Raw genomic sequence first — 27,755 nt, 5'->3', positions numbered from 1 at the left:
CGTCATAGACGCAAATGATGCAGACATCTTCTGCTGCAGGTGCTCTAGCAGCGCGTTTGAAAACGCCTTTGGACGCGCATCGATTGCCTCGGGGCCTTGCGTAGCAAAGTGTTGCACGCCCTAGGGCCAAGCAAGGACATCAGCTTGTTTAGCCCGTCCTGCATGTCCTGGGAAAAGAGGAAAATAATTCCATCACCACAGAGGATTAGTCTTATTGACTCAGGTGTAAATTGACTACAAATGCTACCAAGTGCAACGGGGCTGCCGTAGCTTTGCGCTTAGAGAAGCGTAAGTTAGGTCACCGACCGTTCGTTCTGTATTCAGAACAAGTACGAGTTTAGCGGATCGCAATCCGCTTACTCAAAGAGTAATTATTGCCTCAACCCAAGGCTAACTGACTCTTCCGTTTAAATCCAAAGCTGACCTTATTTATTGTTATCTGCGGCAAAGCCGCCTAATTTTAAATGTATATATTTTTCACCAAATATATAAAGTAAATTGTAAATACATGCATAACTACTGGCTACCCAGTCACATACCGTATTCTTATTTGGGTGCAGTCATACCATGCCCATCTCGTGTGACACACACCCCTGTTACCAGGGTACGTGTAACCCAGGCAATTGCTCGACAATCATATTATTTTAAGTATTTATAGATGTCGGAATATCGGTATCTATGAAGCTTACAGAACAAAGGGGTCCGCGGTATTTTCGAGTTGCAAGCCGCACGTCAGAAAAGAAAGACAATCTTCGTACAGAAAATTGTATTTGTGCCTGTCCAATACTAATTACTTATATATATTTGCTTGAAATTAACAGGTTTGAGTACATAAGAGGCCCTCGTTTATCGCATGATAGAAATGAGCGTGTCGACCACCGTGCGTTGGTTAACGCGGACTTAAACTAGCTTTCTGTGTGCGATGTGCTTGGCTACCCCGTATCAATTTTCTAATATAAAATGAGCTGTTTAATTTGTAGAATAATGACACCAGTAACTTCCAGATATGCTTAAAATTATCCAGCAATTCATCAAACAATATAACAACTTACTTTTAATAATGATGAGTCATCTATTCTCTTTGTATTTGATCTCTTAAAGAAGCTGCCAAAAATATATTGCAATATTAATAATTACAGCATGCTTTAAAAATAACCTAATGTCTTTCATCAGTAATAAAGATATATAATTGTCAAATTAAATAAAAATAACAAAATTACTTCTAAGGTTTGTGCGGTAAAACCTTTCGATCAGCATACTTTTGGTAGCGTAGTGAGTATACAAATGAGCAACTTTATAAAAAATGCTCATATCAATGCTCAGAGAAGACCGGTCCGCGTGACCGGTTCAGCTTTGACTCCACCCATTCATTTCTACGAGTTATCGTAACTACTTCCATTTAAAATTCTGACGTTTGCTCTACGTAGTGTAACTCCTCACTTAACTGGAATGTAATGATTCGAAAATCATGAATGTCGCCGCCCCAGGCTGAACATCACGTGTCGAGTACTTCAGCGCACATTGAATAACAGCTTTGTGCATGAACATTCCCAACTTATATGTCAATGAGTGTGATGATGACAAGCAATTAACCCAGCTCGCTTCGACTCATTCTGGATGAAGAGAAAAGCTTCCGAGGGGTCACTCCCTCTTGACTGATCACTCGACGTAAGTATATTACTTTCTATAGCTAGCTGACGTAACTATCGATTGCGAGTGTGTATCATGATGTATATAACTTATCCCTGTCCGACGGTTGGAACGCATTCCTCCGAACGTGACGATTACCAAGCGTAACTTTTATTAATTTATCCTGAATACCATCGCATTCGCAACTTATTGTTAACTTACATCGGGATAGGAATGAGGAACACTACAGGTGAGGGTGCAGTCTCCGTTTTGGAATACTGCGCCCAGAATCAAAGGAGCCAGTAGACTTCATAGTTATCTGACCTTTCCTCGAATTGCTTAATAAATAATCGAAAATATACTAATTTGACCATCATTGATTCGTCATAATTAATTTTAACGTTCGTTTATTGGTTAAAATACTCCACGTGCTAATTCAGCTTTAATGTCAGCGCGTGTAGGTACAAGTCGTGGTGCCAAGAAGTGGCTGGCTTCTCTATTTGGAGACGTCGAACAAGTTTCATCATCTAAATCCGTAGTAAAGGAGAGATTACAAATTATACTAGCGCATCAACGTGGCTCACAAATTCTTGCTGGCGTGGATTTAGCGGCTTTACAGAAGGAACTGCTTGAGTGTGTGCAGCGTCACATTAAGGTGTCAAATGGAGCAAATATCAACATTGCAGTGAAAAACGAAGGACAATTTGATATATTTGAGATGCAAGTGCCTGTAGATGGAGACAAGATGGTTGATGGAAGGAAAACAAGAAGCAATGAGTAAGAGCAGCAGACTATGATACTTGATAGTTTCTATTAGGTAAAAGCGAACAGTGTAGAAGCGCTATCGTTTTGCGTTGGGTTAATACGGATAATAATCGTCAAATGGCAGCACTTCTAAGTGACTGACACTATCAAAAATCCAAGTGATACGAACAATTGGAATGTGAAATTGATACCATTTGGCTTTTGCTTCTGAAGGTAATGTAGTCTTTGAAACAACTCCCACAGGTGTTCGACGTGATTGTTCATTCAATTGAAACGTCCCAGATGATCCAGCGCGCACGACTGTACCACCAAAATTATTAACAAGCGTTTTCACTGATGCAAATTGAAATTCAAATTCGTCTTCGGACACGAGCAAAACAAAGCAAAAGAGACTGAAGATACTGTTGCGTCGACCAGTTTGAATGCGTCGAATATGCCCTTCATGAGGTTTACCTACTGCATCACTGTAAATATCACCAACCATTTCAAACGGATCTTCCGTAAGCCATCGACCAGCAGCGAGACTGGCAGTAATCCACGAAAAATCCATTACAAACGTTCCTTCAGCTAATGCACGCATGTATTTGGCAGTACGTTTGCATCGCAGTGCACGTGGCTTCTCTTCACTCAGGACTCCAATGGGTGGCACAGCTTTGGTAATTAAATGCGTCACAGACGTACAATAACGATTTGTCGTTGGATCGCGTTTCAAATCAAAATCATGACCAAATTTACCACCAAGGCGTTGAGTTGCTTCCAAAACGTGCTTTACCTCTTCGCGGGTGAGATCCGAGCTCACAAAGACAAAATGTGAAGTGCTTTCGCGAGTATCGATTGATACTTTAGGATGATTTGAAGTGTGCACAGGAGGCTTGCTTGCTTGTGTAGGATATGTTTTCCTTGGTGATTTCGATGCCTTATCATTCGCTGCGTTAGAATGTGGTGTTGATAATGTCAAGTTCTTTGCTGCCTGAGACGTTAAGCTGTCACTTTGAGTCCGTTCTGCTGACGTAAAAGAAGTACTGACACACCGAAAATTCTCACTGATCTTAACATCTTTTCGGGGTATTGACTTCTTTTGGCTTTGACGAAATTGGTCATGCGATAAGCGATTTTTCAGCGTAGATTGTAATGGCTTTGCTGGCTTCATTTCGTACTCTTCTTCAGCATCTGCGTCTCCAGACTCGGTATCGTCATCTGCATTCTTGACCTCTTCGTTTGGAAACGCCATAGCTGACAGACTATCCGATACCTCTTTGCGATCGATGTTACTTGTATCGCTGACTAAGTCACTTTTGCAATCAATCGCTTGGTATTTTGAACCCTGAAGTGTGGGCATTCTAAGTCTCTTTCTTGACGGCGATGCCAAGAAAAGTCGTCGCTTTGCTATCAGTCTATCATCATCATTTCGATGTCTACTTTGTCGGAACGTGGCAAGAAGATCTGGAGACTCAAGTACGCTAGTTGCTGGTGGCAGTTGCGTCAGTTGAGTCATTTGTGTCAGCAAGTCTCCATCCTCTTCATGTTGCTGGGATTCTCGTCTTTCCTGGAGCAATGCTTCAAAAGTATTGCTGCTGTGCAAAGAGCGTTCGAGATCCAAGAACAACGACGTTTTGTTTGTTTGATTCTGATGCTCTCGTTCCCATTGACTCAATGCCTCTCGTTGCTTTTTAATTCGCTCCAGATAATTCTCCACATCTTGTGTCGCCATCAAACTATTTGACAATGTCACTTCCGATTCCTCCTTCGTTTCGTTTTGAGACGATTCACTTTCTGACATCTGTTCTACCTCCTGTCGTGGTGTTTGATTCTTTTGAAGACCACGTTTACGACTCTTTCTTCTTGTACTCGAACTATAATCAAGTGGTAAGTCACTACTACTCGTTTTCTTCCACTGATTTGTGCTCTCATGACGTGTTCCATAATGTTGCGGCAAATAAGGCCGTTCTGAATTCAATTCTTGTCGAATTTCTTGTGTATCAATGTTCCATTTATTATTAGCCACTGGTCCTCGAGATTTGTGTCGCTCTTCTTCATTTGACGAACTTACTCCATGAGCCACTCGTTGCAAAACTTTGTCTGTGTCTTCTATGGTGATTTTAGTAGCATGAAACTTTGGGTCGCCATGAAGTGCTTTAAGTTCCGTCTCGACGTTATTCCAAGCTACTAAAATACTCTCTAAAAACTGATTCCGTGTTACTTCGCTTGGTCTTGTCGGTAATTGACACGTGGGACAGTGAGATTTGTTCTGTTTTAAGTGCTGCAATATACACGGGAGACAGAAATTGTGCTTACAATCGAGACATTGTGGCTCTTGAAATATATTGTTACTACAAAGTTAAAATAGGAGCGTAAACATGAGCAAGAAAGAATGAAAGTTAGAAAGCAACAGACCAAAGAGTACACCGAAGTTGCTCGCGAATGAGACGAACAGCCTCTAATCGCCGAGACGACAGCAGCGCCATGATCGGTCTCTGACTGGCTAAAAATTAGAAAAAAGAGCAGAATAATATGAATTTTTTTATTGCTGTTTTAAGTGATAAAAAGATTGGCAGCTTCCTGGTGTTGTGGTTGTCGTAGACTCTTTATAAATTGCTATACGTATGTACAAGGTGACGGCAATATCAGCAGTTTTATCACTTGGCATTTGACTTGATGTCGTTTAAGATCGAACTCAACAAATTCATTGCATTTTGCGTGTTTTTCAAAAGAAATATTTTTGATTGTTTGCTGGTTTTGAGATAACATCAATTTTACATAAACAGCGCCTTGAAAAGATATGTTATTTCTACATGGACATATCCAAAAACATCGCAAACAACCCCACAAAAAGTTATGAGCAGGACGAACTGTGTCTACGCAAGCAGCAGACTGAGAGACAGATCCTCGAAGTCAGTTGTTTGTCCGTTGACGACAAATTGTCGTCTGAAACCAGGGCGCCAATGCTACCACTACATTCAACCCGCAGCTACTACACGCACGCTTCGTTTGAGTGCCCTTTAGCACCATTGCTGGTCCCACAGTCAAACTCAAATTCAATGACTTTCCACGCAAACCGTGGCACCGAAACCCTATAGATTATAGACCAAACTTATCGATAGCCGAAAGAAACTCAATGCCCTTTAAATGACGAGCTGGATCTTCGATTCACTCGACAACTCATTTAAGCATGCTAAGTGGTATAAGCTGCGCACCTTTACGATAATGGAGATCGTTCTGCGAGAGATATCTTCAACTATAAAGAACAAAAAATCCACCAGCCACCAGCGATGAGATGAATCTGCTGCAGTCGCCTGTTGACTAAGAATATATATAGAGAGAGTGGAGACACGAGCCGCACAAACTTCTGCAGCACATAAAAACTCAATCCATTTTAACATATCGTTCTCGCACCCGTAATAACAATTGTCGATCGTGATTGCGCCAAGGAACACGCCGACAGAAGCCGAGCAACGAAGAAAATGCTGGCTGTGCCATTAAAAACTGAGAAGTAATTGGATCACCACCACTTTGATTACGATTTCGCGAACTGAAAACAAATCAAATGACATCGGTAACGAGATGAGAAAGTGCACTAGCTTTAGCACCATAAAAAGTAACTGAGAGAAATGCGTAACAGCTGATAAAGCTCTTTGTATTCTGTCGATACTCTTTGGATCATGTAAGAGGCTTCCCTAGATAGCCTTAAACACAGCGTTTGCTTGCGCTTGAGAGGCAATAGGTGGAATTGCAACCGAATTGAAAAGATTTTCGGGCTCTGAAGCTTACTGATCAACACTACAAGAAGTCCTACATATCATATGTATATACCTACACATGTAGAAGTAAAACCGATTAACCTGATATATAAAACCGTGGGTTCACTAATCTTGAGCTTTGAGAAACTTTTTTTCGTGGAGCGTCCCCGCAAAGTGGCTGACTCACGCCAGGCACTCTCTTTAGATGGCAAAGACACGTCAGTCTCATCACCAGCGCAGATTCCCAAGTCGGAACGCTCATTCTGTACTGATTGTTATCACTCTATACTGCACATATGAACAGCATTCTGCACTGATTAATTCAGAGGACATACGTGACATCATCCAATGATGTCGCACTTCATGTGGGATCTGTCGTATAAAGAGCTTGTTAGTTGTCCTTACAATCCACGTCGAAGGTGATGTAAACCACATCCATGTAATAGTCAGGTATGGTCGATTACAGATCATGGTGTTGGTGCCGGAAACGTAAACCTTGAGTCAGGATGATATGAAAAGCGGGGAATGAGCGGTAGGTAGTAATTTTACGTGCTCGGCTGCAGTGGGCAAAATTCGCTGCTAGAGTGGAACCGGCCGCGTTCTCGATAGAATAGGTACATGATCAGGTGCGCAATCGCGGGATCTTGTGTGGGCATTAGCCATGATTGATCTACCAGGACCTAATCCTTTATATAATATTAGCATCGAGTTCAAAAGGGGATCGTTTAATCTCGACTGTAACCTCGATGTACACTAAAGATACAATAAGCGCGAAGTTGGACCAATAAAGATTTACCTCTCTTGCTATATGGTTGTGGTTAAGCGCTCGTTTAGGTACTTCACGCTCCCAAAATCCAAGCCTGAGACAATGTTTTGATGAACATTCCAACTGTCACTTTGTATCCATTCATACAGGCCGGCAATTTAACTTTTGCAAAGCATTAATCGGGATGACTTGATAGCTGGGAGAACTCTAAGAATTTGTGTACCATCATTGCAGAGCCTCGCGCCCAGATTCCGCTAATTTTCACAAAAACCTATCGCGCTGATACATCCTGAATCACGATATCTACTGATGAAAAATTTAATGGGACACCGGTGAAACATGAAAAGATCGATTTTACACATCGTGCTTCAAAATTTTGCGAAGACAATCATGAGACAATGTTACAAATAAACGTTCGCTTCGCTGATACTGGCTTGTAAAGCCCAAAAACGAGTATGATAACGTCGACTCATCATCCAATTTGCAAACTGAACCTTAGTGGCACCCCCCAAAAATACGCAAGGTATCTTTTATTGATATAATGATATTTTGATTTACTACTACCTATACCAACAGTAGCGGTAAATGCTCGCGGAGCGACTTTCTCGCATTTGTTTCGCTCCAATTGCTAGCAGAAGACTAACACACAGTAGCTGCGGACCGACTGGTCTGCAACTTCGGGCGGCCTCGAGATGTAATCATGATGGTTTGGGCAAGGGTCAGCGTGACACTTGAACGGCTTTCATCGCAAAAGTTGTCGGCATCCTCATCTAGAGCGTCGGTCGCGATGACGTGCTTTTGATGGGTTTTCTTAGAGCAATTTACTTTAACTTGGTGCACAGGAGTGGACTTTCAGTGCAACTACGGTCAAAAGAGCAGGCACGGTAACGCGCAGAGAGTGGAATGAAACTGGTTGCTCAAGTAGCAGTAGTTTTTGCGCAGTGTCTCACCATGACAAAAAATTGCCAGCCTCAGGGTTGTCTACATCGTTGTTGGAGAATCTAATGAGACAAGTACTGTAATTTTGTCTACGAAACACTTTCACGTTTGGTACAATTGCATTCAACCACAGTACAGGACATTCAAATTCGTTTAATTTCCAATCACCATTCTTGCTTGTGTTGAGCTTACTAGTAGTTATTCTACTAGTATTGAATATCTTGTTACTTGCGATTGCTATGTAATCAAGATAAATCCAAGGGAGAATCGAAAAATATACCATTTTCAAATTATATGGGAAAGTATACCATCTTCGAATTAAATGGAAAAATACTCCTCCAAAACAAGAAAAGATTTTTTTTACCTAGCAATAAATATTTTCGCAACAATGCAAAAAGTTACATGCAAAAATTAAAAAATAGAGAATTTAAACTTTTTTTATTTACAGCGTACAATCTTTGGGCAGCCTTAATGAGGTGGTTAAGATGCAATGCAAACAGAGAGATGGCGTGGGTTCAAACCCACTTGTTACGAATAAGGGAGTCACTACATAGACCGGAGAGATAGTGTGTATACTAATCAAAGTCTTGGCGTAAGTCGGTAATACTAAGTGCATTCTAACTCACAATAAAGCCAGAAAGCACATCTTAACACAGCTCGTATGGGAGTCTCATGGACCCCCCCGTCTTCGGATGGTAGGGGTGAAAGATTATGGCAGTTCGGCGAATAAGGCAAAATGGTGTTGAGCCAGTGTTGTTATCACCGACGTAGGTATGGTGCTGTGGAGCAAATGAAAGTTTACAAGGCATAGAAAATTTTGTGGTTGGCACAAACATTATCATTACTACAACAATCGATAAACGACGACGGGAGAAGACATTATGGGAGAGACGCGGGTGGCAAGCGAAGAGCCCGACACCTCATAGCAGCACTCAAGTTTTGAAATCAATTGGCACGTACAGAATTGCCTTTTGAAGATATATGGTTAACCAAAACGTGTCTACTTGCTTATGATGAAGCACCTGGAGCGAAGCCATTCGTGACAAAAAGTGAAACAGTTAAGAGTGAGCATCTTCCACAAAATCCATTCAGAAGAAAAGGACGACCAAAAAAGAATCGAATCGAATCACAGCATGCCACGCTAGAAGTTGACGCGCCAAAAAGTGTTTATCGATGCGGCAGCTGTAGTCAAGTGGGACACAACAAGCGTCGATGCACCAGTAATGCGCAGTATATGTTCTGTTTTTTTTTCAATAGTTTTAACTTCGAAGGTAAATTTCTGTCATTTACGTGGAAAAGTTGTGATTCAAGGTAGATTTCTACATTTAATTTCAAAAAAAGAATATTTTTTCTTTCCCCGTACATACAATTTGTGCCATATCGCCTTTTCATGGTTCGATATTCTCTAAACTTTATCTGATGTACCGCTCAGTCATTTCGCAATCAATGCTGCCTTCAAAGGGATTGATGTACACTATGTGGCACTCTCTAGTCAACAGCGAGGTATTTAAAGGGCCGTTCGACATCGCATAACATAGTTTCATACGTGCAGGCCACCAGTATCAATTAGTGACGCGGTGCGATAAGTAATTTGTATCTAGATTGGTTATAGATGACGATAGTAAAGTTCTATCAGTTTTAGCGATAGGGATGCCTATTGTTGTAAACTTCGACTCTTTTTCATTCAATTGCTCAACACCCATTAATTACGTCAATTCTCGTATCCTGAACGCAGTCACTGCAAATCCTAAGAAATAAGGCTTACCAAACATCAGATGGCACAATGGTACGCCAGGCAAATTGCAGGTTTTGGTACTCCAGCCAGAGCCGCCTCAAACGGACTCCGCTGATTTCTTTCATTGCTGGATCAAATGCAACTGCCACTGTTTTTGTGCAGCATCTTTCAAGCGTCTTAACACCTAATGATATCTGCAACGGGGTTGTCGTATTTTTTGCTGATAGATAGCTTTGACTCTAAGAGTCTGCGCTAGCAAACATACAGAGATTGGGTTCGTGCGCTCTACCAGAAGTGACACTGAATACATCTCACATAACCATTGCTGTTAGCTTGCTTTGCTATTTTTAAGGGACATATACTTAAATTTAATATGTACGTTCTATTACTTTTCATGCTAAAATTGTCTAGTTTTTCTGAGGCGACTAGTTTTGAAATTTTTAAAGGTACTCATCAATTGATTTATATTACGACTACACAAAATGTAATATGAAGGTCGTTCATAGCACATCGTAGCTTGGTGGTCGAAGAATACCCCTCTCCAACACTACTTACCAACGGCATCGTAACAAGAAATATTTAGCCTCTCGTAAACTTATACGAAATACTATGACAACTTTGAGTTTTGTCTTCTTGTAATGGCAGATTTAGTTTCGTTGCAAGATACGCGGTTAAAGTTTGCTGACCAAGAACTTGCTGGTGTTTGAAAAACAAGCGAGATAACTACGCATTACGTCAAAATACAAACGAAAAGTTTCGAATTCAGTGCTGATGATCCCATTGACCTGCAGTTATGGAACACAATCTTCCGACCTGAAATGAGAATCTGTGAAGAGTAAAAAGAGTCGCGAATTAATTATGTCGATCATTTGTGCAGAAGCCCTGTTTAAGACGCAACCTTTCGAGAACATACAGTGAAATGCACGTGTCAATAGCCGCTGATGAGGCTGTCGACGACGAAGTTACAATGCGACAATGATCCAGTTATCAAAGATGCTGTATCTGACTATGGCGATAAAAAAGCGCTCAACGAATTCAAATTAAAGCTGATGAGTGAATGACAACAGCAAAAGATTATCCGTTAATCAATCTTGACTTGACCTCATGGAATACATATCCATCACAACGCGTACGATTTATCATGGACCCAATCAGGCGGTTGCAAACCCGTGATGGAGATTTGGTCTATTGGGATCTATGAGACATACATTAAGTTAGCGAGCATTAGCCCGCACATAATGTCGTGCAATCAAATCTCTAGTATATCTGCTTTAAACTAATACATAAATAAACCGGACTGTGGCCAAGAAAATCATTCTACAACTGAGAGAAAATTATGCCAATAATAAAAAAATCGTCAAATTTTGATATAAGGTTTAATTTTTTGCAGGTACGTTTGCTACATATTTTATCATGTAAGTTATTACAAATAATAATGACATAACCGGCCAACAAATAATGGAATTAAAACGCATATCTACTGGGAAAAGGTCAATAATACAGCTATTATTCAAAGCGTCTGACAGCGCAACACATAGTGATTTGCTCTAGGACGTTTAGGGCTGCACAGGTCGAGCAGCGGACTATATATTGTAAATGTCTTACAAAATCTGGAAAAATATTATACTGTCACCTTTCGGATGTAGTTGTCTCGGTATCTGACGTACCCATTCAATCCTTTACCTATTTGATTCTAAGCAAAGCTCAAAGATACTGAGTCTAGTATCGGTGATGCAATACCGTGGTCGAATCTAATGACCAAGTACTGACAGTGATATCATTATGACGGTGTTTTATAAAATGGGGAGCCTTGCAGAATTCGTGATCATATGTGATGCGTTATGCAGGTTTTGAGCTTCACTGATGATACATTATATATATTTTAAGCTTGTTAATCTTAATCTGAAGTGTTAGTGAAGTATGGTTTCGCATCCTGAAGACGCCATTTGAACCAATCTTATGTGCGTATTTTAGCGCAAACTCAACGTCGAAAGCTTTTCTGTTAAAGTTGCCACGGTACCCCTGATGCAATTGAAATCATTTGCTGTTTGTCTGACGTCTAAGTCTTAAAAAAACTGTTCAATTGGAGGATGCACGATACAATGCTTACATGTTTCTCCTTGAGTCAATAAATCAAGCTTGATATACAGATGGTTCCGTGGTGATGGAGCAATCGATAGTCTTCGGACCGCAAGCGTTTAATGCTCGTCTCTAAGCTTTCACTGGCTACGAGAGTGGGCTTGTGCGACGCCTCGAGAAAAATTCATTTGGATGTCAATAGAAGTGCTAACAAGCTCTACCGACACCCACAAAGATAGTTCGGCTCTCCAAAAAATTTCATCTTTTCATATCTAAGATCTTTAAAGATTTAAAAAATCATCTTTAGATGCGAGAAGTTTATGTGGGCATTTCCTTGGCCCTGCTTCAGACTGAGAAGCAGCGCGTCGCGCTAGCAACTGTTAGCAAGGCGATTGGGCAGCGCATTTCGATTTACGATAAGGCATTCCGTAATATTACGTGTTTTTGCACAGTATAACCAGGATTACCGCACGGGGTTTAAGCTTTCTTCGCCCTTCAAAAACGGTAAAGTAAAAAATGACGCACTACGCTCAAGATTTGAAAATTTCATATTAGAAAAGCGAGCTGATCATGTTCCGGATACGGTATAGGTTATCATAGTCATGAAATTAACACTTAGTGAGACTTGTTCCATCCCAAAAAGCGGTAAGCATTGTATTGAATGTACAAATTTACTTTGGATATGCAAAGCTAGAATGTATGCGAGAGGCGGAGTTCGGTATGTGTCAGAGGCGAATTAGGCAAATTACAATGAAATCGCAACTTGGCTGACGAGCAGCGCCTGATTGCCAAGTTTACGTACGATAAATGTGGACTCATTTGTAGTATGTGACTTATTATACTAGGTGTCAAAGCTCTTTAACTTCACGATAAAGCTTTAAGACTTTGATGTGAAGGGTTTGATTGGTCTTGAGCATGAATACAAAAAATTATCTTATCCTTGGTATGATTTAATTAGCTTGACACAAATCATGTATTGACTTCTAGGCAAAGAATAGGTGCCATGCGGTGAATCTTTGATGAGTCATTATCCCACCTCGACTAGAAAGCAGAAGCTCTTTGGGGTGCAAGTGCAATGCTGCAACCTTCTTGCTGCAGGACAGCTTATTGTCCGAGTTATCTGACAGTAATATCATCAAAAGAGCTCGAAAGGTAAGAACTACCGCGAGCCGTTTTCGGGATTATACTCTTACTCAGCTGGGGTCTTCAAACATTTGATTTGAGGCATGACAAACCGTAACAAGGATACGAACAGTCTAAAGCCAGGCTGTCCAAGTTTCCTCTACTGCGATGAAAGGAAGGGATCGCATGTTGCAGTCTCGTCTTTTTGTCCCGATTCAGATAATCGGTGTGACCAGAAGCCGCGATCTTCAGAACAGGCTTTGGGCGACTATATTCTAAGCCATAGCCTTGATGTTATAAAATACGAAAAAAAGGCTATAACGTGACGATACAGCTGGGACAGCAACATAAATTGACGTGCCCCTGCTCGCATCATCAAAGTTTCACAGGTATGTGACAGCCAATCAAAATGACCCAAGAATGGAGTAGGTTTGTGTAGTATGGTGCTTGCATTGCAATTCGGCACAATTTTTGATGTAATGTCTCAATCAGCCATATAAGTATGACATCAAGGCGCTTTCGTTTGTGCACAAAGCGCTCGCACCACTGGTGAAAGTGGTGGATATTAGAAGAGAAAATTGGTGGTGTGGAAACGAAAAAATGGACGGGTGCCAATTGCCTGCTCAATGTAGTGGGTTCACGCGTCATTACACATATCCATTTTTCAAATTTCATAATATAGTAATATTACCTGCAAAAAAGTATCACGTCTTTGTCAGTGTACGGTAACAACACATGTCAATTTGCTATCAGCGAGCTTTTGCTTGATCAGCCAGATATATTATCCAGCAATTATGAGCAAAATTGACCAGAAACACCGATTTTTCCACAAGTAAGGCCGAAAGTGATGGTGTTCAAGATGTTAAAACAATTTAATGTCATTTCTACACGCTTTAGACGATACCCGCTGAGATCCTTCCGCAAATTCTACGAACAAGTCGCGTGATCATGCCAATAATCATGTCACAATCAATCCTATATAGGTTGTGCTTCCGTCATCAAAGAGTGCGTGTGAATAGAAGCAGAGGACTTTACAGCTTTGTTTCAAAATTGGATTAATTATATAAGGATACCGAAAGCATTATACAAAGAGAGCTATTAATTAAGAAAATACATGGACAAATTATCACTCCGAATCTCATTAAGAGAGAAAATTATTTATAACCGCTAGGAACAGAGTAAACATATATACCCACAAACGATCAAATCGTGTTGCAGCAGCGTTTCACAGTTTTTGCAAAGTAACTTAAGAATCAATGAAAGGTTAACTGGAGCAGCAAAAGCTTTGTTCAACCGCTATCAAGAAGCAGGTATACTGAGTAACATAATTCTCGCTTGTGAACATGAACTCTGTTCACCAAGGAATACCCTGACAGATTTATTGTCGCTTTTAATCTGATGATCGTCGATACAACATCGATTCGTCAATATGCTACGCAGCAATTTGAGTCCGTCAATACGCAGCTATTGCTTCCATGTATATTCTTAAGTTTCGTTTCAAAAGCTATTGGGCAAAAGCTGTAGAGACACCAGCAAAGAGTTGCCAAAATTTCGGTCAATGATCTATCGTCAAACGCGATCGTGCGTCAAATGTACAGGTATTATGATTTTACGCGAGTGAATCCATCCCCAGAAATCTACCACAAAAGTGTTTGAATTAAACATAATTTAAGGTTGTACAATGACTGGCAAATCTATTATGATTCAAACCCGTCAGGGACGAGCAACACGCGCTTCTGAGCTCCAAGTGCCGTATCTAAGTCGGCGAAAGAGGCATTAGTGAGCCAGCTAGTGACAGCTTTGCACTCGGTTTTCGGAAAAGCTGGCAATGAAAAAAGCGACTACCTATCTGCAGCCTAAGAAAACGGAGCGACGGATCTTACGCGAGGATAAGAGAGATAGAAAAAAGTTTTCTTTCTTGATGATGTATCGCTTCTGTCCAAGGTAAGCTGAATATGGAAATCAAGAGCGGGTGTTACCTTTTACCTGGATTCGCTTTGGAAAGAGACAATTGACAGTAAAATTAGACCACCGACCTTGTCACTCGCAGTTGGTATGGTCTAATTCTGAACCAAAAACTACAACACTCATCTGATATACCATGCCCAAGGTTTTATATCACCATAAATGTCTACTCGTTAGAATCGGAACACTGCGTAATGCTTCTGGGTCACTGCTAAAAAATATGGTACATACAAGCGTAGGAGCCCAAAATAAAGTCATTTGCTGCTTAACTACATTAGATCTGATGATTGAGATATGGTTCCGAAAAAAAAATTGTGCCTCAATCAAATCAACGCTTCACCGATTAGTTGCGATTCACTATGTGTGTTGAAGCACCTTAGTGAGTCAATAAGCATGAAATCATATAAAAATCAATTGGAAACCTTACTTCGATGCACGGTCGAAGGATTCTGTTAAGCGCACAAGAAGCCGCATGACAATAAATTCAGGCTCGGTAGTGCACAGCGTCAATATACATGGATTGTCTTTGTCAACATTCGAAGTTCTTCGCAGCAATTCAGACGCTTAAGCACACCGTCGAAAACACCAAGTCAAACCTTTGTAACATTTGCTGAAACATATATTGTACAGTAATCATTAGTCTGAGTGCTCCAGAAGTATATGATCTAATACGATAAAATAACATTTTAGCTAATTAACTAGCCCGTTGTTAATGAGCTCATAACTCTACCCTACGAGTACCGTTGAGCGGGTCAAACACTTTTGGTCGTTGAGGGTCTTTTCATACGACTATTTCAACAACTTTCATTTTTATTGACTTTTATACAGGTGAAACCAACCCACTGCTGTAGCGGGGCTGCCGTAACTCTTTGCTTAGGGGAAGCTAAGCTAAGGTCACCGACCTTACGTTCTATACAGAACCAGTACAAGTGTAGCGGATCGCAATCCGCTACCTCCAAAAGTGAAAACCTTTACGTTCAAAATTGAAACTTTATTAGACACTGTCATGTGCGGCAGAGCCGCCTATATATGAATCTGAGGTTTTTCTTATTAAATAGTGAAACCTAATAAATATGCAGTACTACTGGCAAGTGGCTTCTTGTTACGGTGTAGCCACACCATTGTAGCTTGTGTAATCCACACCTGTATACGGTGACACCATCTTGTGTGACCCACCCTTTCATACAAGGGTACGTGTAACCAGTTACACTCTGGGTTCGTCTAATCCGGTTACAACTGCCATGGGTATTCATTCACTTTGCTAAACTATGATCACGAAACGATGGCGATAACCATTTGGTGGTTTCTGCCTTTCGTGATTTGTAAAGTGCAGTGATCTTTATTTTTTCTTCATGTAACCTTCTCAGTGGAAGTCGGCAGGCAATGCTTTCCGTAAATGTGGGAGAAGTACAAATATTTTTTTCAGCTCAATTGTAGCATTGAGATCAAATATTGCGATTCGAAGCAATGACATTCTTAGAAAAACTATTTTCCCAAAGGCACTAGGAACAAGTAAAAGCAATATTATGACTTGTGATGCTTGATCAAATCGTCACGATGAACTTACTAAGAAACAGACTTCTTTAATTCTTAATTCTGGTCATCTGTTCAGTATATAAAGAAAAAGCAAAGTAAAACATCAATGCAATGCGTACAAAGGTAAACAACTTTCCACCATCGTCTAATCAAGCATCTCACAAAAAGTGTACTAACGACGATATGGGAAGTCAAAGGTTATGCTGGTATACAATGAACTGATTTAACAATGTGCGATGAACGTAACCAAATTTAAGCGACGGTTTAATAATAAATAGAAAGCTTCACAAGAGTCATCACCGAAATGGGAAACAAACCATGTCATGACGAGTTTAAGAGTGTATTACCGTCAGAATCACCAGCTAAAGTTCATGCATCACGAGTTTCTGACTCGCAATCAAATACCGACGTTTGTTGTCGACCATCAAGCCACTTTCAAACTACAGAGAAACATCCAACAGCCAATTCGGTAACTAAAATCCCGCACATTTCTTTCAAAACAATCGTTCCAAGTCATACGTTGCAGCAGAATTTCAACGAAAATTCAAAGAATGACGATCCATTTTTAATACCTGAAAGTGTGCGAAGATCTCAGACTTTAAATGCACATGTCGATGTTTGTTCGGAAATTTTGCCTTCTTTTTTATATGTAAGCAACGTTCATGTAGCACAAGATAAAACCAAATTGCGTTCACTTGGTATCACTCATATTCTCAATTGTTGTGCCGAATACAAGTGGGAATTTAATGACATTAAATTGTTTGAAACATCAGATGATGCAGAATTTCAAATGCTTGAATTGTCTTTACGAGATGATGCGACGGAAGACTTGACTCCGTTCTTGCCACAAGTTTTAGTGTGGATTGCTAATCTTCGACAACAATTACAGTCTCAAGAGAAAACATCTCAAATCAAAATACTTTTGCATTGTTATCAAGGTGTGTCTCGGTCATGTGCATTAGCAATTGCATACTTGATGCTGGAGCAACAAATGACGTATCAAGAAGCTGCTTCAATGGTCAAACGTCAGAGAGCAATATCAAGTCCAAATGCAGCATTTATTTGTCAATTACTCGAGTGGGAAAAAGAGCTACAAGCGATGCGAATAGGTGGCATGGAATTTCAAATAAATCGACTCTATCGTTTGACGCCGCACTCTTTTTACGATCCAGAAACTCTCGTTCTTAAGCAATGCTATACAGCATCAATTCAAAACGAACAGAATCGAGTAATTGTAAAGACAGTTGAAGATGAACAACAGTATTTATGGTCGTATGGCACTTTTGTCTATCAAAATTGGAACCAGGTGAGAATATGGCATGGAAGTAAGTGTCGAATTTTTGAAGCTGTGGCGAAAGCTATTGAACTCGCTCGTCAATTATTTCAGATACTTACTCTAGCACAGTCATTTGATACTGCTGTTAAGCCACGTGACATTATTGTTCTGACTGAAGGCACTGATGGTCTCAAAGGTACCGAGATTGATCACTTTGGCTATGCTACTGAGTTGCAGTGGACTCACGATCTGGATCCAAATTGGCCACAAAGATTCTTCTTACCTACTGACGCGAAGGCTACAACATCTCGATTAAGAACAAACCAGACAAATGTCATACCAATCATTCAATTGTATCGCTATAAAGGGATTGACGATCAAAGTATCGACGTGTGGGAACAATTAACCAATTACGATTCCGAAGATTTGACATCAGATTGTGCCTTTTTACTCATTTCAACGACGTCAGAAGATGTTGGAACTAAATTTGTTTGGATTGGCATCAGTTGTTTGTATTCACATGATGAAATTGTTCAAGCAGCACAGAAACAGCTTCATTGTCTTGTTCTAGAAAAACAGGAATCGCTACCATCGATTCAACTTGAGTTTCAAAATAATGAAAGTGAAACGTTTTGGGAGGTTTTTGAAGCGGGATATTAGATATAGATCCGCGATAGGTTTTGACAGGTCGCTGTGATGAGCTTTTTTATTGTACTTTACACAATTGTCAGCTCTTACTAATTCAGTACATTAATGATTCTTGATCGTGCTTGAATTGAAACGTCGCTCAATTTTTTTTGATTGTATCAATTTTTGAATATGGAGGTTGCTGGAAGTGAATTGCTGGCATTGAATAATCTTCTCACGGGGCTATCAAATGCTCAGGACGTCAAAGAGGTGAAAAGTATATGCTGTCTAGTATCATTTATTATCTCTAATTGACTTGGTGCTTGTAAAGCTACAGACTTACGAGATCACACCTTCCACGCTTAATGGAGCATCTGCTAAGCTTCCTGAAGGTACATGCTTCAGCTTCTTTTTATTATATTATGCTAACACAATATACTATGTAGTAACTCGACCTATTGGTCAAATCTATCAGAAAGATCCTAAATCGATTTGGTCGATGGATGAAGTTCCAAGTGACGATGAAGACGACGATTTTGATACTCGCGCTCGTCCTAAGTACAACGATATGTGCTGTTTTCAATTTGAAGAGATGAAATTTATTCAATTTGTGTCTTATGAGGTTTGAGATTCTGTACAAGCAGAACATCATGACGGAAGATATTTTCCTTGGATTGAGCGATAAAGATCCATCCTCAGCTCATTGTGAAGCAATGGTCATTCGACTTGAGTGTCCTGATCACCAACTTGAAGACATTGAATTAGATGTAAAGCGACAAAAGTTGATTGTATTGTCATCAACGTTGTACGTACTTTTTTGGCTCTTATCAAAGAAGTGTACGACACTGTATGACAGATACAATGTTAGGAAACTTGCATTACATTTGCCTTATCCAGTGCACCATCATGAAGGTCACGCAAAATGGGATCATCAAACTCAATCTCTTATTGTTACTTTACCTATAATTCGAGACGAGTGGTAGTAAGTCAAATCTGCAACGCAATTATTTGCTCTATCAAGACGAATGAAGCAGGCGCGGGGCTACTTGCTGGAGCTGTTATGAAGCATCAAAAGATCTCTCTCTATTGACTTATCTTTCGTATATAACTTCTAAATCTCCCTCCTTCAATTTTCTCATTCTCGAGATCACTTAGCGTTATTCCTCCATACTTTGTATTGGTTCGACTCGGTGCGTCCTTCTGAAGAAATTCGATAAAATCCACAACTTGTTCCATTTTCCCCATGTTCGGTCGCGAGTGTTTTCAGATCATACAACAAGTCATTGTACAGGTAATAATCATTCAAAATGTCGGCTTTGTCCGATCGATTTAAATCGCTACCTTTGTAACCTATGTTTGAAGCATGTTGTAGAAGCGTTTTACCATCGAAAAAGGCCGTTTTGTGTTTTTCATATTTCTTGAGGCTCTCTCGATTATCTTTCCACAACTTTCTGTTAGTGAGAACTGTGGAAGTAATGTCCTCATACGAATGAGATGGAGACCGTTTGAAGATGTCAGTCCAGCCAGTAGCCTTCGCCTCTACCTTGCTGACTGCTAGCAAAGCCACAGCGACAGTGACCAGAATCTGGAACAAATGCATAAGCGCATTGGTTGTCATAGTCTTGAGTTCAACAAATCGTTTGGTCTGCTTGAAAATTCTCAACTGGTCCATACGAACTCCATTAAAGTTGATTCTTATCGAATTCGCCGGAAATTTTTAAAACAAACATAAACGAGCTACTAAAAGTATCGCAATGATCTGCTGAAAGATGAGACGGCACATCCAACTACTGGCCAGAAAAAGTTAAGAGATAAATTGAATATATTCAAGCTTCTCTTGGTTTGTAGACATGTAATTTCGCTGCTGATTCTTTGGACCTTCAGACAGATAAAGCAATCAGAGAGCAGTACGCCTGAGAATGAATTCATCATTGACTAAATTCTTTCGATGATCAAGCGGATGCAAGCAGCAAATTAATGTTCTTTCAAGCCGGTTAAAATGAAAAACATCACATTTAGAAGAATTTTCTTATCTCTCTTTTCTACACGTTAGCTATCCTACAAGATTCAAAAAGTGGTGGTTCCACCTTAACTGACTCTTGAACTGGATACCTACGCAAGACGTCCTGTAATGGAGTCATCGTCACCTATGACCTCCAGTGCCTATTCACCAAGTAAACATCGAAGTATATGGTCCAACCGCGTACACCGTGAGCTAAAAAAGTGTCGTGCTACTAACGCTCTACCGAATGATGCGACTCTACATCGTGCACAAATCTCTGAGTCCTGTGGTGTATGTGAATGTGAGTTCCACTGCTTTGTGCCGTTTGTCGAAGGTTCGGATGCACTATCGCTGGTACCACGAATCGATCTGGTCGTGCATATGTCTTTTTCAAGCGATAAATTGGCGGATGGCCTTGTGCAATACCCCTTTCTAGCTCCTGAAGTGGAAATATACCATGGCGCCTTCTACCTACCTATCGAAATGCGCGAACGCAAAGTAACCAAACCTGGTACTAAAGAACCCATCACTATGCTCAAGCTACCGTTATCCGAAGAATACTTGAATTACACAACATGAAGGTCATGTGAGCCACGTTAAATTGGTCGATCTAATATATTTGTGGGTCGCATTTACTGCTATGTTCACGCTATACGGTTTATGTTCTGATTGAAGTAAAAGAAGTATGTTTCGTATCAATTTAAAGTCATGCGCAACACTAAAGTAGGGCACATCTGAGATCACAAGAACAATGAAGAGCCTGAATACCCCAGAGGCTCTTGGTTCCGGTCCTGAGTGAAGCGTACGACCTTATTCTCAAATTCATGTGTAATTGAAGAGTCAGAAAATTATCTGTACAGGAAGTTGGCAATCTTGTTAAAACCAGAAAAGTCGCTTAATTTGTGCGTAGTCATCTGTAGTCAGGTCGCGAACAACTAAACTGGAAAAAGTCTCTTAGATCCAAGATCATGAGAAGCCAGCAGAAGAGAAAAATGATATGTTTTGTGATTAGTGGCATCAAAAGCTTAATGAATCAAACATCAATTGCAAGACCCACACTAAGGAATAGTTTAGAGTTTGCCATTCACAAGAAAGACTAGCAAGAATCAATCTGCGTACGGCAATAGAGGAGTGCAATTACTTAGATGACAATAGTCCGTGGGAATTTTCTCAAGTGCCATCGGCTATACAAATGCGATAAGGAATCCGATACGGTCGAATGTCTGTAGCTGGGATCAGAGCTTTTAATTGTTAGGTTATAATTATGAATCATAGATGTCAAAAGCAAGTTACGATACGAATTAAATTTGTTCCATGTTCTTGACGTTAATAAGCTTGTAAATGTAAAGAAATCAGATCACTTTTAGGTACAGGCAGTAGACGCCCATTCTTGCTTTTGGAGCCTCATCATAATCACTTTTCTCTGTGTTTCTACATTATAGCAGGTGATGTGCTGAATTAGGCACATTCACTACCGAAACCACGAGACATAGTACATTGCTTGTTATCTAACAGCATTTATAAACTTCAAATTCTTTGTATTTGGTAAGATGATGCAAGAAAGTGGTTTGATCATGCAAACGATGATCTTGCCCCAACGAAAGAAACGCTTTCATATTCTTCAAATCTAGTCTCAGGTTGCTCACCACTTCTCAATCGCTTTTTCATGCCAGTAAATTACCTTTTCGATCAATCTTACATCTCTGACCAGGTCCAGGGTCCGAGCGTACCTTTGAAAAAAAATGTCTCCTTAAGCGGTATGTTCGCGATCAAATCGCAAGACCCAAAGTTACCCCCAAAGCAGCGGCTTTGCTAACAACAAGTTCAGAGAAATGACTAATTGCTGCATCCATGAACTTCCATTAGAGTAACAAATTGAGATAACGGTAACACCCTTTCATGTTCTTTCAATGTTTTGGATAAATTGTTACCTTGCTAGGTCCGTATCAAATTCCAGACCATACCGCCCCAAATTCCCGTCCATATAATATGGTGCCATCACTTCAAAATCAAACATTGCGCAATCGACCATCACGATGCATCCCTTTCTATCATCTTATCACCGAGTTGATCCATGAGTGACGTTCTATGGGCAATAAGTAGTAACTCCTCCATTGACTAAATGTGTCAGTTTAACTGACACTGTTACTTCAACATAAATGTGTAGTCAAAGGGTCTAAGCTATGCGAAAATCGATTTCTTGAAGGAACTCTACTAAGCCATCTCAAGAAACCTTGCCAGTATAGATTTCCATAATCAACTTCCATTGCGTTTAATTTTCGGTCCAAATTTGGTAATGAGAGCAGAATTATTTGCTTAAAGGATATCCGACTTCCAATGCTGAATTACCTGCTGCATAATAAAGTTCTCTTGCTCTTTGTATCTAATGATCTTCCAGATCCAGATGATATCGTATCTTTGTGAAAGTAGATTGGAAACTGCACATCCTTCTCGCCTTATGACAAAATCTGAAAGCTGCTGAGGAAACGTATTTCTTTCCGGAATAACTGACTATGATGGATCAACGAACTTCTAAAAATTGTCTATTAAATATCTGATACACTGAGCGAATGAACGTAATTTTGTTTATTAAAAAACACTATAAATTACGGAATAAAAATGTATACTATTTTTCAAAATAATAATAGTAATAGTATCGTGGCATCGTAGCCACTATTGTCCTGTGTATCATGTCTACAGTCCCAGGAATTGAAAGTCCGGAGGCGCTAGCGCGTTTAAATGCGGCCATCATGGGCGAACGCAATCCTCGCGGCATTCCTTCATCTGTCTTTGTGGTATGTCATTTAGTTTGAAACACATGTGTGTCGTAATGTCTTATGTATTGTTGTCTATAGGATTCTGTTGAGTCATATATGACCGAGTGCGGTGTTAAGACTATTGAGCCACTCGTGGGAGCATTGCAACAAATGTACAGCAAATATAAATTTATGGAAACGAATTTGCAGAAGAATCGCGAGACATTTAAACGAAAGATTCCAGAGACACAAAAGGATTTGGACATGGTGCAGCATTTGATGACAAAACGAGATGAAGGCGAGACACTTCAGACCCAATTTAATCTTGCAGATAATGTTTATGCCAATGCATCAGTTGATTGCAGTCTTGGTAAAGTTTGTATCTGGCTTGGTGCTCAAGTTATGGTGGAATATTCGTACGAGGAAGCTCAAGAGCTACTGGAGAAGAACATGGCTACAGCTTCAGAAAAATTGGTAATTGGTATCAAAAATTGGGTAAAAATGCATTAATTTTGAGTGTTTTTTTGTGTTCAATAGGCTCAAATTGAAGAAGATTTGTCATTTTTGCGGGACCAAATCATTACAACAGAAGTGAATATTGCGCGTATTTTCAATCATGATGTACGTCGTCGTCGCCAAGAAAAAGATACGAAAGTGGTGACTGAGCTTGACGCAAAATGAGACTAAAACAAGGTTTAGTCATGAATTAACTATAATACTGACTTTTGATCTTGAAAACTACATTATGTCATAATACTATTTTGTTTGATACTATTTTTCAAATGCAAGTTTAAAGTTTCACATAACAATATAAAAATATTGCAATAATTCTATTAAAATAATCCAAATCCCTATCCGGGTTTTCTCTAAGACCCAATCATTATACTGGGTAATATCACGTCAAAACGGCCATTTCCTTGACATTCTTTGAATTAAGACGGGACTTTTCACGCCCATTCAAATCCATTTCATCCCAATTTGGATCTAAAGTTTCCGGAGCTGGTCCACCAAGTAAAATTTGAGTACATCGAGCTTGAAATCGTCGACAATATGCTGTTGGTGCAATTGCTGAAATCCCTCGAGCACATTTACCAAGTAAAACTTTACCAGCTTTTTCAAATTGTTTCTCCCAATCCCATTCTTGAAGAATATCAATAATTCCAATAAAATATATTTCTTTCTCTCCAAGTGGTGCTAGATTCATTCCAGAATTAATATCTTCGCAATGATGAATTGATGCTTCAATTTCTATTGAATCATTTCTTTCATTCAAACTTTGAGATCGAGAATGACATTTATGAATTCCAATTAATAACGAATAATCCATAATTCCACGATCTCGTAAAAATTCACAATCAGATCTCAATTGGGTATGTAAATGCATGGCAATGTGTCGAGGTAATTGCAATGTACGTTTTAAATCCAAATCTTTGAAAACAATATCTGGTCGATGAATATGAAAAGGAAATGTTGATGTTTCAATTGAATTACAACCATCTTGATTGTCGATTACAGACGAAATCTCATCACCATTATCAAAAATATATGATGCATCGCATTCTGCACATGTCACTCGATCTCCACTTTGTGGTCGACGTGCTTGTCGATTCACCCACGATCCTTTCACATCATATTTTTCTAATATCATAGATGTATGACCTTCACTATGAAGAACATTTGACATGACAGCAAAATAAAAATTGCGTCCATATAAACGAACTCGATGACATCCAAAGAATCGAATAAGTCGGGAATGAGGATTTCCAGTCAAATATCGTGCATAAGCTGGTGCCATATGTACCAACGCTCGACATTCTTTTTCTTTTAAACTTTTGACTAAAAGTGATTTATCTCCTGAAAAAAACATAAATGCACCACTTGATCCCGAACTTACACGTTCTTTTGCTGTTGTTCGAAAACTTGCTAAATATTTTTCATCGGAAAGTTGAAATGCCAATCGAATTGCACGAAATGCACGTGGAGCATAATCTACAAACACTTTTGGTTTAATTTCATCAGGAATCATTTCACGAGATATCCAACTTTGAAAAATTTCCGATCCAGAACTTTTACTTCGACCTCGATAACCTCCACGTCGTTGATTAAATGCTGATGTTGCAGTACGTCGAAAACCTGCAAAAACTGCCGAACGTGTGGAAGTTTCTTCAATTGGTTCATCACTTGATGATCGAGTACTTTGCAGCTCAATTTCTTGTTCAAAAAGCTCAAATGGAACTTGAGAAACGGGATAAAGAGAATTTCGACTTCTTGATTGGCTATTAATCAAACATGGACGAGTTTCTACCAATAGATTCGATTGGAAGGTTTCTTGACTAGATCGAAAACTTGTAGAATCTCTTCTTGATACACATGAAAAGGATGTTGGTCGTGGTAATAAATGACTGCTACGTTGTACTTCTTCATCAAAAGCATCAAGAGAATGAGAAGGTGTTATAGAATGTGGTACACGAGGTACACAATATCTTCGAGGTGGTACATTCTGAACATTCGAGAGAACTGAATGATGGTCTTGATCATCCACAAATAAAGTTGTTTCTATTCCATTCTCACAATCATTTAATGTTGCTCTTGTTTCTATTACTTCACTTGATCGAACATTTGCACGTTCGGCAGCACGAATAATTGCTTTTGTAATTCCACAGACTGTATAATAAATAATCTCTCGCTGTAAGATTTCATGAGATTGTGAAGCTTCATACGATTCAATAGTTGAAGTTTCATATGAAGCTGATAAACGACTTAAACGTGAAATTTGATCAAATGTTGGGAATGATGGTTGGTCTTGTGATTGTAAAACATCATGTGTACCAGTATCATAAAATGTTGGTGAGATTATAGGTTCTTGTACCACATGCCCATTTTCATATGGGACTCTTGTGGTACATGTAGTCTCAGTATAATTTCGAGTATATGAGTCTGAAGATGATGCTGAAAGCGATGCTGAATGATCAAGAGATGCATCTTCATCATTATTGGTACAATGATGTAAACCACAAGACACGAGCTCAAGCACACAACAAGGTTTATTAACACTAAGCCACACGATACTAGTGACAAATCCTTTACCAGTAACAAGAAAGTGAAAACACAGACGCAAAATATTCATTTTGGCATCATTTGGTACATTTGAATCATTCACTTGAATCTCTTCAAGAGCTTGAATATTAGTACGATAGATGAAAAAGATAGCAATCAAAACGATCCACATACTAGTAAAAGCATGAACATAAATGGTCATACGTTTTAAAAGACGACGACGAGCTTTCAGTGCAATGATTGTACCACTATTTGAACGCCACCAACTTATAAAAAGACCCAATTGAGCGGCAAAAATGATCAAAATCACGGTACCACCCACAATGCCATAAAATGCAAGATTTAAATCTTGCCATTGTGCTATTCGATGTCTTTTCATACTTTTTGACTTGATTGCATCCGTAGGAAGAAGTGGAAAGACAAGTGACACGATTCGACATAACTCAGTGTTTGTAAGTTGATACTTTTCTTGAGTATACTCGGAAAAGAGACTAAATGGTAAAATGGTACTTGCAAGTACTGAGCCTCCCCAAACCACAACATGGTACAATATTAATTGACGTTTGTGATTTGCAAATGGGTTCGAAATTGACACAAAAAGATGCAAAATTGCGGCACCAAACCACCCAATTCCAGTCAATAATAAAAAAAGATCCACACTTATAGAAATGGTACATGGTATCATAACTAACGACCGACACTCTCCATTAGTGGCATTACACATAATCATCACATGAACCAACGTAAGTATCGCAAATCCAAAGTCGCTTAACGCAACATATGCCAAGCAATCATTGGGTCGTTTCTGTAATCTTCGTCGTTTTAGAAATGATCCAAAAATTATAACTGTTGAGAGAAGACTCAGACCTGATCCCAAAACCAAAGGTAGAAATGTAGCCACTTGTTTTGGAAACGCAAATGTGAGGACAAAAGACGCTGTAAAGATCACCAAAGCTATAGACCAGAAAACCACTTTATTCCAACGACGTCGCCATTGTTTCCAATATGGAACCATCCAAAGAAATTCACTTTTGATATTCCCAGTCACTTGTACTGAAGTCGAAGAATTTGCATGTAATTGTACTTGACTCGATGGTCTCCAGTCCAATAACGTTGACAGAGATGTTGAATCACGCGTATTGGCTCCAAGTATTGCTGACAATGCATGTGAATGACTAGGACCACGTACAACACCTTCTACCAATAATTCAAACTCTTGAGCTGTTTGAGTAGGAGTTAACATAGCTTGATACTGTGAACTACTATCAGGACTTGATGGATGCAACCCTCGCATCGTACACAATGGCGAGTACGAGACTGAACTCTCGAGCGCGATCCGGAATCTTCTGAGCTATATATATTCCTACATTAAAGAAACCTTTGTGGCTTTTCAAACCTTTTCGAGTCTTTTTCCAACGGCTTTCTACATAGAGTTTACTGAAGTGTACCGACAAGAGAATTTGAGGTCATGATTGGATTATTATAAGAGACTAACATGAGTTTTAACCAATAGAGGAAAGGAGAAGTAGTGATTTGGCCGTTATTGTATGTAACCTCATGCTGCTTGGTGATCAATCGTCACTACGAGAGACAAAATTATGTCAAGTCTTGCTATAAATCGTACGACGTATGTATCACAGTATCCCATTTGATAGATTGACGTGCTGCAAAGCTGCGAAACGCGCACCTTTTCGTAAGGTAGAAAGAGGTTACGTCAGAGGTTACGTTGCGAAATCTCAAGTCGTTATATACGCCCGTTGCTTC

General features: G+C 39.6%; 9 protein-coding genes across 9 annotated transcripts; 5 read left to right on the top strand and 4 right to left on the bottom strand.

Annotated features, from left to right (window-relative positions):
• Positions 1-2,074: 2,074 nt before the first annotated feature.
• Positions 2,075-2,410, top strand: PHALS_12996 (cell division topological specificity factor; the record flags this gene model as incomplete). The annotated part of the gene is made up of 1 exon (XM_024728660.1): positions 2,075-2,410. The coding sequence occupies one exon, from the start codon at positions 2,075-2,077 to the stop codon at positions 2,408-2,410; it is 336 nt and encodes a 111-aa protein (XP_024579115.1).
• Positions 2,411-2,488: 78 nt separating this feature from the next.
• PHALS_12995 (breast cancer type 1 susceptibility protein homolog) lies at positions 2,489-4,859 on the bottom strand (the record flags this gene model as incomplete). The annotated part of the gene is made up of 2 exons (XM_024728659.1): positions 2,489-4,724; positions 4,789-4,859. 2 exons carry the CDS (start codon positions 4,857-4,859, stop codon positions 2,489-2,491), a joined length of 2,307 nt encoding a protein of 768 aa, XP_024579114.1.
• A 3,431-nt stretch (positions 4,860-8,290) lies between these two features.
• PHALS_14653 (uncharacterized protein) lies at positions 8,291-9,148 on the bottom strand. Its single transcript, XM_036407540.1, has one exon. The coding sequence runs from the start codon at positions 8,676-8,678 to the stop codon at positions 8,484-8,486; it is 195 nt and encodes a 64-aa protein (XP_036263234.1). The 5' UTR covers positions 8,679-9,148; the 3' UTR covers positions 8,291-8,483.
• Positions 9,149-16,577: 7,429 nt separating this feature from the next.
• PHALS_12994 (dual specificity catalytic domain containing protein) lies at positions 16,578-18,209 on the top strand (the record flags this gene model as incomplete). Its single annotated transcript, XM_024728656.1, has 1 exon — positions 16,578-18,209. One exon carries the CDS (start codon positions 16,578-16,580, stop codon positions 18,207-18,209), a length of 1,632 nt encoding a protein of 543 aa, XP_024579112.1.
• Positions 18,210-18,368: 159 nt separating this feature from the next.
• PHALS_12993 (PIH1 domain-containing protein 3) lies at positions 18,369-19,159 on the top strand (the record flags this gene model as incomplete). The annotated part of the gene is made up of 5 exons (XM_024728655.1): positions 18,369-18,446; positions 18,514-18,568; positions 18,623-18,734; positions 18,799-18,981; positions 19,045-19,159. 5 exons carry the CDS (start codon positions 18,369-18,371, stop codon positions 19,157-19,159), a joined length of 543 nt encoding a protein of 180 aa, XP_024579111.1.
• On the bottom strand, positions 19,158-20,003 carry PHALS_14652 (uncharacterized protein). Its single transcript, XM_024728654.2, has one exon. It carries the CDS (start codon positions 19,846-19,848, stop codon positions 19,324-19,326), a length of 525 nt encoding a protein of 174 aa, XP_024579110.1. The 5' UTR covers positions 19,849-20,003; the 3' UTR covers positions 19,158-19,323.
• Positions 20,004-20,307: 304 nt separating this feature from the next.
• Positions 20,308-20,757, top strand: PHALS_12992 (uncharacterized protein; the record flags this gene model as incomplete). The annotated part of the gene is made up of 1 exon (XM_024728653.1): positions 20,308-20,757. One exon carries the CDS (start codon positions 20,308-20,310, stop codon positions 20,755-20,757), a length of 450 nt encoding a protein of 149 aa, XP_024579109.1.
• A 2,111-nt stretch (positions 20,758-22,868) lies between these two features.
• Positions 22,869-23,615, top strand: PHALS_12991 (prefoldin subunit 3; the record flags this gene model as incomplete). The annotated part of the gene is made up of 3 exons (XM_024728652.1): positions 22,869-22,973; positions 23,034-23,408; positions 23,472-23,615. The coding sequence occupies 3 exons, from the start codon at positions 22,869-22,871 to the stop codon at positions 23,613-23,615; spliced, it is 624 nt and encodes a 207-aa protein (XP_024579108.1).
• Positions 23,616-23,829: 214 nt separating this feature from the next.
• On the bottom strand, positions 23,830-27,285 carry PHALS_12990 (Phosphatidylinositol-4-phosphate-5-kinase (Pi-PIPK-D9/GPCR-PIPK/PiGK9); the record flags this gene model as incomplete). Its single annotated transcript, XM_024728651.1, has 1 exon — positions 23,830-27,285. The coding sequence occupies one exon, from the start codon at positions 27,283-27,285 to the stop codon at positions 23,830-23,832; it is 3,456 nt and encodes a 1,151-aa protein (XP_024579107.1).
• Positions 27,286-27,755: the final 470 nt, after the last annotated feature.

The sequence above is a fragment of the Plasmopara halstedii genome (assembly GCF_900000015.1).
Source record: "Plasmopara halstedii genome assembly, contig: Scaffold_650, whole genome shotgun sequence".
Classification (NCBI taxonomy): Eukaryota; Oomycota; class Peronosporomycetes; order Peronosporales; family Peronosporaceae; genus Plasmopara; species Plasmopara halstedii.
This window is presented reverse-complemented; position numbering and strand designations above follow the sequence as displayed.